General features: G+C 42.7%; 1 protein-coding gene across 5 annotated transcripts in view; it reads right to left on the reverse strand.

The window, feature by feature from the left end:
• The window catches only part of rerg (RAS-like, estrogen-regulated, growth inhibitor), an 83186-nt gene extending 72898 nt beyond the window's left edge, over positions 1–10288 (reverse strand). The window contains exons 1-2 of one of the 5 annotated variants that reach the window (XM_060843200.1): positions 10153–10288; positions 9309–9490 (exon numbers count right to left, since the gene is read on the reverse strand). In XM_060843200.1, coding sequence (XP_060699183.1) covers positions 9309–9369 — 61 coding nt within the window. In that variant the 5' untranslated portion in view covers positions 9370–9490; positions 10153–10288. The other 4 variants (XM_060843199.1, XM_060843202.1, XM_060843203.1 and 1 more) reach the window with 4 other exon arrangements.
• Positions 10289–12453: the final 2165 nt, after the last annotated feature.

Below are 12453 nucleotides of genomic sequence, written 5' to 3' on the forward strand. Positions count from 1 at the left end.
GAGTAGAAGAACAGAGAAAACTCGATGATTTGATGCACAGGTCCTCAGAAAGGTAGATAAAGCTGTACACAAGGGAAAAACAATATTGAACTTTATATGTAGTGTGACATAGTATAAGTATAGGACAATACTTTGAGGTTTTGGAACCTCAAGGACTATGAGAAGGTTTAAAGTATTTGCACTTGAAAGACCTGTTTCCCTAATCACAGGACATTGCACAGTTCCTCAGTTGTTAGCACTGCTATCTCACAGTGCCATGGACCCAAGACCGATTCCACCCTTGGGCAACTGCCTGTGTAGGGTTTACATGTTCTCTCGATGACAGCATGGGTTCCCACCAAGTGCTCCAGTTTTCTCCCTCAGTCCAAAGATGTGCAAGATAAGTAGATTGGCCAATCTAAATTTTTTTTAAGATTAGATTACTTACAGTGTGGAAACAGGCCCTTCGGCCCAACAAGTCCACACCTACCCTCCGAAGAGCAACCCACCCAGACCCATCCCCTACATTTACCCCTTCACCTAACATTACAGGGCAATTCATCTAACCTGCACATTTTTAGACTGTGGGAGGAAACCGGAGCACCCGGAGGAAACCCACGCAGACACAAGGAGAATGTGCAAACTCCACAGACAGTTGCATGAGGCTGCCCGTAGTGTTCAGTGATGTGTAGTTTAGATGCATTAGATACCGGAAATGCAAGGTTACAAGGGTAGGTTTGAGGGATGGGTCCAGGTAGGATGCTCTTCAGAGGATCAGCGTAGACTTGTTGGGCCAAATGGCCTGTTTCCACACTGTGAGGATTCTATGATTCTATGTGGCAAAGGACTTTATAGATTGCAAATTATTTTGAAGTGCAGTTACTATTACAATGCAACGTCAATATCTTGCATTTACACAGTGTCCTAAAATGCTTCCAAGGACTATTATTAAACCAAGTTTGACATTCAGACATATCAGGCGTCATTAGCGCAGGTGACCAACAGCTTGCTCCAAGCGTAAGTTTAAAGGTGTATCCTGAAGGTGCAAAATGAAATGGAGAGAGACAGAAAGGGTTAGAGAGGGAATTTCAGAGTTATGGGACTTGGCAGCTGAATGGTGCCGCTACAGATGTTCAAGAATCCAGAACTGGTATCTCAGAGCTGGAGGAGATTATAGAGCGAGGAAAGTAAGGTAAGGAAATGACAGCAAATTTGCAAACAGATTGTGCCCACAAACAGCAATATAAAATGACGAGACAATCTGTTTGAGTGACACTAACTGCAGAGCAAACATTGACCAGGACATTAAGAGAACTGCCCTGGGCAGTCATTTCTGATGCCTGAGGCAGCTGACAGGGGCAAGGTTTAACAGATTATTTAAAAGGTCAAATCTTGAGCAGTGTACTGATATGGCAGTTTAAATTATTTGCTCAGGCCTCTCCTTAACTCCATTGCATTCTTCTGACTCAGAGGCAAGTATGGCACTCTTGTGCCAAGACGGACATAAATTAATGGAGGTTTTTAAAATCATGGTGCATTTTTATGGAACGAACAGGGAAAGGTTATTTCCTCTAGTTTGGAAGTCAATGATGAACAGTCATCAATTTAAAATTATGAGGGGAAAGGTTAGCAGTGTTTTCCTCACACAGTGCTGCTGGAACATAAAATATATGACCGTGGGGGAATGGTTCAGGCAGAAGAGGTTGCATATTTTAAGGGAAAACTGTTTAACTGTTTGAAGGAGAAGAAGATATGGGATAACAGGGAGATGATGAGAGCAGTCAGGTTAGTTTTGGATTGCTCAAAGAGCTCCAAGACATCTTCATAGTTCTGTGATTTACAAATGGAAATATACAAAGGCTAGGCGAAACAAGTTAACATGGGTTTGGGGACAGGAAAAACTATATGAGAAGTTTCTTTGCAGCCATTAAACTAATAGAAATATTGTCACTTTCTGTTCCATCCCAATAATACATTGTCACTGCTATCAAAATTTAGCAGATTTATTTTGAGAGCAGTTGGCAAAAAAATATGTAGATTCGTGGTGGATTTCTAGTGGGGGAAATTAATGTGGAATTCAAAAAACTACAATATTAACTCTCCATAAAAATTATGCAAGGATGTCACGTGATTAATGCAAAACGGTTCTGGTTTCAAGGTTAGGGAAATAGCTATAACATTTCTTGTATTGGTTACCATGGCTGCATTGTTTTGAAAAGACAAGTTATTCTCAGCTTGAAGTCTAAGCATGGTAACTAGCTATAGCTAGCACAAATTGAGTTATTTTGTATGATTACTGAAAATATTATACTCTTGCAGAATTCCCATGTTATGAAGCAAACAGTGAAGACAGCACGCTGGAGTGCTATTCCAAAGTGCTGAACAGCCAATGAATTATTTTTCAATTATTGACACAGTTGCAATTCAAGAAAAATGGCAGCCAATATACACTCAGCAAGGCCAATAACTGTAATGTCATCAATAATAGTGATGTTGGTTGAGGAATAGCTATTGGCCAGAACTCCATTGCTCTTCCTTGAAAAAGGTTAATTTCATCCAACAATTAATATCCCATTCAGAAGTCAGAACTTTCATCAACACTGCACCGAAGTGTCAGCAAGGGCCATGTGCTCATGTCTCAAGTGGGATTTGAAGCTCTGACCTCTGGACTCAGAGGCAAATGTGCAATCTCTGAATGAAGGAAGTCATCAATTACCACAAGTGGTCAATAATACACCTCATGAACAGGAGCATACTTTAGATACAAGATAGCCTAGGCAAGTAGCCTCTTGTGGTACTGTGGTAGTGTCACTATCTCTGGCCCAGAAGGTCGGTGTTCAATTCCCACCTGCTCCAGAGGTGTATGTCATAACCAGTCTGAACAGTTTTACTAAAATAAGTGGAAGACTAAACTGCCACTTTCTCCATATTACAAATCTATTCAACTAATCAATATATTTTGACATTTATCAAATGTATTGATATTTTTACACATCCCAACTACCTTCATAAATATCTCATGATCTAATTTTCATCCATTAAGTCAGATAACCTTTGGGTCAGTATTATACTTCCTTATCTGATACAACTTATCACCTTTCTCTTGGCCCATGGGTTGGATTTTGAGTTCATTATGTGCTGTAAATTAGGATGGTGTTGGACTGGAGATTAAAATCCAAAGGTTATCACAGTATGTCTATTGCTTGCTTTTTAAACCCAGCAACACTGAGTATTCAGTACTTAACACAGGAATATAAGAAATGGGAGTAAGGGTAGGACACAAACCCTCAAGGCTGTTCCACCATTCAGTAAATTATAGCCTGTCTGATCTTGACCTTTAAGTCGCTTTCCTGCCTACTTCCCATAATCCTCGATGCCCAGCTAGTTTGAGAATCTGCTTATCTCAGCCTCCACTGCTCCAGGAGTACAAAATTCCATAGATTAATGACCCCCTGAAAGAAGAAATTTCTCCTCATCTCAGCCTTAAAGGTCCCATTTTAAATCTATGCCTTTTTGTTCTAGATACCCACACAAAGGGCATCACCTTCCCAGCATCTACCCTGTCATAGCATTCCTTCCATCTCCTCCCCACCACCCTACATCCCCAATCAGAATCTTTTATGGTCCCACACAGTTACATCACATTTTTCAAAATTCCAATGAGTATAGGTTGAACCTGTTTAACATTTCATATCCGTTGGCAGTCATGCTCTGTTATTGGATTATGAAACCAACATTACAAAAGTCACCATCAGATTAGAGCTGGGCTTACATGTTTTCCTTTTATTTCATTTCAGCTGATGGTTACGTTTTAATTTAATAGTTTCTGTGCACTTCATAAATCAGGTCACGTTTAATAGTTGACCAAATTATACTCCAAAGGAGTGATACCATCGAACTACAATAAGGTCAACATGTCCAATCTCAACATTTTGAAATAATGTCATCAAAGCCAGTTTATGGGAAAAGTGGGAACATGATGTGAGATCACAGCTAATACTTCCCCCCCCCCCCCCCCCCCCAATATGGAGCTCCAAATATGTTGAAGGCAGGACACAAAGGCTGCGACTCTGCCAAATGTTTAGAAGCAAAAATCTTGAGGAAGTGGCCAAATGACGATGGTCCGGTCTTTTGTTCCTTCAGTGATGTGCACACAAACTGAAAATGCATCAATCAAAACACAACACAGAGACTGAAGAGAATTAAATCTTTCACAGATTTCGCATTCAAAAGGTAGTCATGGTTGACGAGTTGCCTCTTGAAATCGGGGATGCTGCAGTTCACCCTCTGACTCTTATTTTGTACTGACAAAGGACTCTGTCCTCTTATCTAATTTGTTCCATTTGCCTTATTCTGAATGTGCTGCTGAATGTTCCATCTTGTCCTTTGTAAATTCCTGATTTTCTTCTCTTCTCCCTTCATAAATCATTTACTCCATCATCCAACACTAATTTAGTGTGCTGATAATTTGGCTCTACTCTCTCAAGCTTTCATCACAGTTTTGAAAACCAACACCCTGCTCACAATCTAATGTTTAAATTAATGCACCTTATTTCTATCCTTACAGTTTAATATGGCAATAATTAGCTGCTATCCTTCATTCATTTAAAGATCCTTACTATCTCACAAGGTTATCTAAAACCTTCATTTTTGATGGCTCTACCTTTGGCCCCACTTCACTTTTTGAGGTTATCAGTCAATCTCCAGTGATCTCTCGTGGAACTCCCACATCACCTCCATATTTAAAGCTGGTTCCATAATTTGTCTTTTTAGTTCACTTTTTCCTATAACAACTTTTATGAACGATAATTCTGCCCAAGACTTGAATATCGCCTACATGCTGGAAAAGACTTGTCTGTCACCTCTCTGTGCATAGAACACAAATAAAAGCTAGCTATCTGTCAAGTGATGAGTAGTGCTGGAAAAGAACAGCAGGTGAGGCAGCATCCGAGGAACAGGAAAATCGGTGTTTTGGGCAAAAGCCCTTCATCAGGAATGAGGCCTTATTCTGAATGTGCTCCTGAATGTTCCATCTTGTCCTTTGTAAATTCCGGATTTTCTTCTCCTGTCCCTCCATCTATGCCCTATACTTTATCTTAACCTCTTGAATATGGTCTACATCAATAGTACTTCAAATTGTCCACTTTTTGACTTGATTTGATTCATTATTGTCACATAGAGTCATAGAGATGTACAGCATGGAAACAGACCCTTTGGTCCTACTTGTCCATGCTGACGAGATACCCTAACCTTCTCTAGTCCCATTTGCGAGCATTTGGCCCATGTCCCTCTAAACCCTTCCTCTTCATATACCTATGCGGATGCCTTTTAAATGTTGTAACTGTATCAGCTTCCACCACTTCCTCTGGCAGCTCAGTCCATATATGTACCACCCTCTGCGTAAAAAAGCTGCTCCTTACGTTCCTTTTAAATCTTTGCCCTCTCGCCTTATACCTGCACCCTCTAGTTTTGGACTCCCTGACCCTGGGGAAAAGACCTTGGTGCAGTAAAAAGTTTTGTTTCCCACGCATTACAGGCAGATCATACAATGCAAAGTGCATTAGGGTAATAGAATAGAGCGAAGAATACAATGTTACGGCTGCAGAGAAGGTGAACAAAGAGCGAGAAATTCCTAATGTAAAAGTTATTTAAAAGAAAACAAAGAAATGCTACTGGCGAAAGGGACTTACCCAGCTTTCATGTCACTAGTGACAAGAAGCTTCTAACAACACAGCATCTTGCTTTTGCTGGACTAAACACTCTCTTACCCAAGCAATTGCTCTTTGAATTCACTGGATACAGGCTGAGCTAGTATTTATTGTCCTAGAAATGAGTGACCTGTTAGTAGCCATTTCAGCAGGCAGTTAAGGGTCAATCAGGTTTAGAGTCACATGTAAGCCATACCTTTATAGTAAAGTTGACAAGTTTCCTTCCCTAAAGGTCATTAATGAACCAGGTAGGTTTTATAACTATCCAGGGCTAGCTTACAATTCCAGAATTTTATTAAATTCAAACCTGCCATGGTGTATATTTGAAGCTATTTTCCCAAATCAGTAATGAGGGATGCTGGAATTGTAATCTGGTGACATTACCCTATCTTCCCTTATTTTCACTCACTGGATAAGGATGGAAAAGGGGTGACAACACTGAACTTGTGATATTGGTAGCAGAGTTATCATGGAAACCACAAGCAGGCTCACACCAGCACTCAGCATGAGGTGAAGAATATGGGAGAATTGCCAAGTCACTCTGGCGATTGATGAGGTTACATGATACAGCAGGCACTGGCGATAAAAAGGTAGCCTGTTGGGCAATATGGGGGATTTGATAGGGCCAAAGGAAGGGGAAATGGAAGCTTTATGAATGCGCATCGCAGCAGACAGATACAATAGATGCTTGGGAAAAGGTCCAACACCCAAACTCTACACAGAAAATGGTGGAAAAGGTGACGAACAACTTTAAAAACAGAAATGAGAAAGAAAAGGAGCCTATTAAAAGTGTGCCATTTGGAAAATATATTCCACTTACTTCTGTTAACTAACTCTCAGGACCTGCTCCCAGGCATTAATGTAAATCAACAGCAGAGTGCTTATTCACCTCCTGTCAGTTCAGTGGAGCATTTGGCTTACTCAGTTTGTAGGCTACAGGGGCTTCTGCTCCAGTTGCCTTACAGTGTGATATTTCTTCAAGGATCTGTGTGACAGATGTTATTCTGGTTGTAGCCCAGATCCTTCAATATTTTTGTTTGTACTTTTAATTAAGAACACTGAAGCCAAAGTAAAAATATTCAACCTGATGAGTCAAGTCACGATTGTGGGTTCTACCATTTCACCTTTGCAATCATCTTCTCACTTTTACCATGGCAACAATGTTTCATTGAGGGTTCATAAAGTTTCAAAAGATTTGACTCTATGTTTAAGCAGTGATTTCACTAACAAAACATTGATCCTTGAAGACTAACAGTACACACTGTTGGATTCCTAAACTCAACAGTGGAACAAATTGGAATTAGAAGTTGGTTTTATTATCACATGTACTCAGGTGCAGGGGTACGGAGTACAGTGAAATGTGTACAAGGTCACCATTTTCTGGTGTCATCTTACTTACAAAGGTGCCTAGGTACAAAATCCTAAGTGGAAAATAAATAAGCAAAGTTAAAAGTTTAGCATTACACTTGTACTCCTCCCCCTACCCCCAGTATCCGTGGGTGATACATTCCAAGACCTACCTCGAATGCCCAAAGCCACGGATAGTAGCAAATCCGATCACTTAAACAGGAAATTTACCTCCCCAGCAGCCCCTGGAATTAATTCTGGAATATTCCACATAATACCTTCAGGCTGCAGTAAACCGCGGATAACTGGAACCACAGAAACCGAATCCATGGATATGGGGGTTCTACTGTATATATAAAATTATGAAGAGAATAGATAAGATGGAAGTAGAGAGGATGTTTCCACTGTCCTAGGTGAAACTAGGACAAGAAGGCATCAAGATTAGGAGGAGCAGATCTAGGACTGAATTGAGAAGGAACTTCTTCACCCAGAAGGTTGTAAATTTATGGAATTCCTTGCCCAGTGAAGTAGTTGACGCTCTTTCTGTAAACACTTTTAAAGCTAAGGTAGATACTTTTTGAACAATAAAGTAATAAGGGATACAGTGAGAGGGCGAGCAAGTGGAGCTGAGTCCATGAAAAGATCAGCCATGAAGGGCCAGATGACTTACTCCTGCTCCTAGTTCTCATGTTCCTGTTAAGTGCTTAGCTGTGGATCTGGATCTAGGATCTTCCACACCAATGCTGAGACCATCACCAGCGTGAGTCCCCTTACCGCAGAACTGTGTCACCACATCGTCGCCATGAGACTGCGCTGGGCTGATCTCGACAATGCAGCCACTGCTTAAGCTGCTGGGTGCTTTCCACAGAAGGTGAATAAGTTTAAATTTTTAAAAAAAGAGAAAGAAAAAGAAGTAAAAGCAGATGAGTCCACGATGGGATTCGACTCAAATCGACCTTGTCAAATTGACCAGGCTACTGGTCTCTAGATGAGCTTCACTTGCCTGTAGCCCAGGGGAGAAGTAGATCAACTGTGAGTCAAGAGTGTGGTGCTGGTAAAGCACAGCAGGTCAGGCAGCATCTGAGGAGCAGGAACATCGACGTTTCGGGCAAAAGCCCTTCATCTGCAGTACTTCCTTTCGCCTAGAACAGCTGTGAGACCAGTTGTGATGGGGTCTATCATCTGAGACAGCCCAGCCTCCTTGGCTGATGCAGAACACAAAACTAGGACGGATGGGAAAGTTAGTCAACTGAACAACTCCCATCTTTCCACCACGTTTTAAAACACTTAATTAGAGCATGGGGACCCGTGAAAGGAATTTGATCACAAGGGATGCAGTCTAAAGTATTTTTGATATGATTTGATACATCATAACAGCAGCTTGATGCCAGGCAATGGGGGAACCCAATCTTTCATGAACTGGAAACGATTAATTAAATCTCAATTCAGATTTGCCTCACAGAATAGTGGTGACTGAAAAATGGCTAAATTGGCAAAATATCTCAATCAGGTTTTAAAAACTTGTTGGGTACCTGCACAAAGCCTCACTAAAATACCATGTAGCTGAGAGCTTGAACTGATGTGGAAATTACCCATACTGTTGTAGGAGAGCCCTGAATGAGTCCAGCCAAACGACCCAACCCCCCTGCACACCCCATCCCCAAATCTCTCCTCCCCTCCTCATGACTACAGCTGTGCATACAATTCAACAAGACCTCCGCATTTTGGGGGGGGGGGGAAGAGTGGTCAGCTCCGGTACCAACTGGCAACACTGGCCCACAGATGGCACTCTCTGAGCCGGCTGCATGCATTCGGGAGCTGGCATGCGTTCTCAATGTGGAGCGCGGTCTGTTCACACTGCCGTGCAGCCAGGGGAAACAAAAAACAGGCGCGGGCGGCTCAAGGGCAACGGTATGGTTTACCGAAGGCAGTCTGAGTGAACAGACAACAAACAGCAAACCGCCAGACAATCGGCCTCCACTAACAATGAACATTTGCAGCTGACTTCCACTGACCCTTGGAAATGAATTGGGGGTTTTCAAAAGAGAGAAATTGTCAATTCAACATTTCAATCGCAACCCATTGGTATGAATGGACACTTTTTTTTTAACATTGTTAGTCAGTCTCAGTCAGTGATTCACAACACAACTTATACCAAAGGAGCTGAGGAGTGAAAGGGGAAAGAAATTTATTTTTGTTTATTTAAAAAAGAAAAAGAAAGCACTTGGTCGTCTCCCGAAATTCAGGATTTATTTTGTCTTTTTTTTTCCTTACCTGACTTGCCCACGCCAGCTCTCCCGAAGACGGCGAGTTTCACTTCAGCACTCTTTGCCATGGTCCAGGGAACAGGAAGGGGACCTGTTCAATCTTCAGTCCAGGAGCGGAGATCAACACCGAGCGACCCTGTCCGATCCAGAGTCAAACTTCATTCCCTTTCAGCTGAAAACCGACCCTCTCTGCCTGGGGGAAAGAAAGGGGAGGGAGGGGGGGGGAGAGGAATATTAAAGTGGAAGGTAAAACGGGTCTGTTACTTTCACAAACCAACAAGAATATGACAGCTCGACAAGGCTATGAAACAACTGCAGTCATTCCACCGGCTCCAGGCTTCTACAGTTCTTGTATCTGTGACCGGTATGATACCTCAGGAAGCAGTGAGATTGCTTCACATTCCCCCATCAAGGCGGACACTGACTAACGGTATCACCATCACTGGGCCAGTTAACAACCAATGGCTTTTCCATCTGTATCAGGTTTGTACCAAATGGCTCAAACCTCTTCATCCCACCATTCCAAAAGGTGACAAGGGTAGGCATCCTTTTAAGAGCTGGGGGGGGGGGGGGGGAGGGAGGACTGAGGGTTGTGTATTCCACTCTGCATTCACCGATCCAGCATATCATGAATTGGGGAGACACTTTGGGGGTTTGTGTTTGCATTGGGGGTAAAAAAAAGGACAATTCTCACTTAGTCCCCATTACCTCAGTTCTCAGTGAACCGATCGCACTCAACTCCGTTTCCGCAGTGCCAGTGGTATTAACTTTCCACCTCTCCCTTTAAATAATCATCCTTGGTAAAACACACACAAAAAAACTGCATGAAGTATAAACACACACACACACACCGGCGGCTGCTGCTGCTCCCATTTGTTTAAACTCCTATTGCTTCTCGGATCCGCTGCAATACTCCAGGTCGGGACAAGACTGAGGCTGCAACATGGAAAATGGGTTGTCCTGGTTGGGTTGCAAACGGAGAAGGGTTTTTTTTTGGGGGGGGGGGGCGGTGGGAGGGAAGAGGTGGGGACTGGTATTGCTGCCAGCGACTCCGCCAGTCAGGAGAGGAACCTCTGCTTGCCTGGGAGACTGGATGTGCCATTGACAGAGAGTGCCTCCTCCTCCGCTATATCGGCCACAACATGCGGACTGGATCACAGCAGAATCAGCACGGGATTGACATTTCCGATTGTCCAGGTCAGGGGCAGCGGAATACAGAGGCAAAAGTAGAAATCGCTGGAAAAGCACAGCAGGTCTGGCAGTCTCTATGGACAGAAATCAGAGTTAATGTTTTGGGTGGAGTGATCCTTCCTCAGAGCTGGGACAGCTCACTCCACCCGAAAGGTAAACGCTGATTTCTCTCCACAGATGTTGCCAGATCTGCTGAGCTTTTCCAGCCATTTCTACTCTCGACTCTGATTTACGGCATTCACAGTTTTTATTGACTAAGGAATAAACTGGGTGGGTGGAAGGGGACAGAACGGAGAGTCATACAGCACAGAAACAGACCCTTCAGTCCATGCTGAACATAATCCCAAATTAAGCTAGTCTTACCTGCCTGCTCAGGGCCTCTATCCCTCCAAAGCTTTCCTATTCATGTACTTATCTAAGTGTCTTTTAAATGTTGTAGCTGTGCCCACATCCACCACTTCTTCAGGAAGTTCCTTCCACATGTAAACCACCCACTGTGTAAACTATTTACCCCTGAAGTCTTTTTTAAATCTGTCTCTGCTCATCTGCCTCCTGGTCTTAAAATCCCCTGTTGTAGGGAAAAGACACCGACCATTAACTCTATCTATAGACCTCATGATTTTATAAGGTCATTTCGCAACCTCCTAAGCTCCAGTGGAAAAACTCTCCCAGCCTATTGGATCACAACAGCAATGATTAAAGAAAGTCAGGGATCCTATGTATCCCTTTTTTGTTACATAATCAGATGCACTTACTGCAGATGTAAAGTGAAATGTGAATTTCCGCAGGATTGATTTTTTTTAACTTACTGATTGTTTCTCTGTAAATTCCTAGCAGTGACAGTTGTTTTACATTGCAAATTTGGCCAAGAACGCATTTCTGCCTTCTGCAGCAAAAAGCTGTGTGTTGACGTCTCTCTCCAGAAATCTAATATCTCGGGATACTTCACATAAGCATTGAGGGAATACTACAGTGTTGGAGGTGCCCACTTTGAGACGGTAGACTGTAGAACATAGAACATAGAACATAGAAGGATACAGCGTAGTACAGGCCCTTCGGCCCTCGATGTTGCGCCGACCGAGTCCTACCTAACCTATACTAGCCCAATAACTTCCAAATGCCTATCCAATGCCCGCTTAAATGAACATAAAGAAGGAGAGTTCACCACTGATACGGGCAGGGCATTCCATGAACTCACAACCCGCTGTGTGAAGAATCTACCCCTAACATCTGTCCTATACCTACCACCCCTTAATTTAAAGCTATGTCCCCTAGTAACACCTGACTCCATTAGCGGTAAAAGGTTCTTAGTATCTACCCTATCTAAACCCCTAATCATCTTATACACTTCTATCAGATCTCCCCTAAACCTTCTCTTCTCCAATGAGAACAGCCCCAAGTGCCTCAGCCTTTCCTCATAAGATTTTCCTACCATTCCAGGCAACATCCTGGTAAACCTCCTCTGCACTCGTTCTAAAGCTTCCACATCATTCCTATAGTATGGCGACCAAAACTGCACACAATACTCCAGATGAGGCCTCACCAGAGTCTTATACAACTGCAACATGACCTCAGGACTCCGGAACTCAATTCCTCTGCCAATAAAGCCCAGTACACCATATGCCTTCCTCACAGCACTATTTACCTGGGTGGCAACTTTCAGAGATCTGTGTACATAGACACCAAGATCCCTCTGCTCATCCACACTACCAAGTAGCCTACCATTAGCCCAGTAATCCATCATCTTGTTATTCCTACCAAAGTGAACGACTTCGCACTTAGCTACATTGAATTCCATCTGCATTCTCTGATAAATATATAAGATGCTATACTAGTAGATTTTTACAAAGCACAGAAAAGTGCTCCCCAGTGTCTTGGCCAGACATGAATATTTGAACTAGCATTACATTTTCTTCGACACTGTTACTTCTGGGGACTTGCCATGCACAATTTGTGCAAAA

The sequence above is a fragment of the Hemiscyllium ocellatum genome, chromosome 23, assembly GCF_020745735.1.
Source record: "Hemiscyllium ocellatum isolate sHemOce1 chromosome 23, sHemOce1.pat.X.cur, whole genome shotgun sequence".
NCBI classification, from domain to species: domain Eukaryota; kingdom Metazoa; phylum Chordata; class Chondrichthyes; order Orectolobiformes; family Hemiscylliidae; genus Hemiscyllium; species Hemiscyllium ocellatum.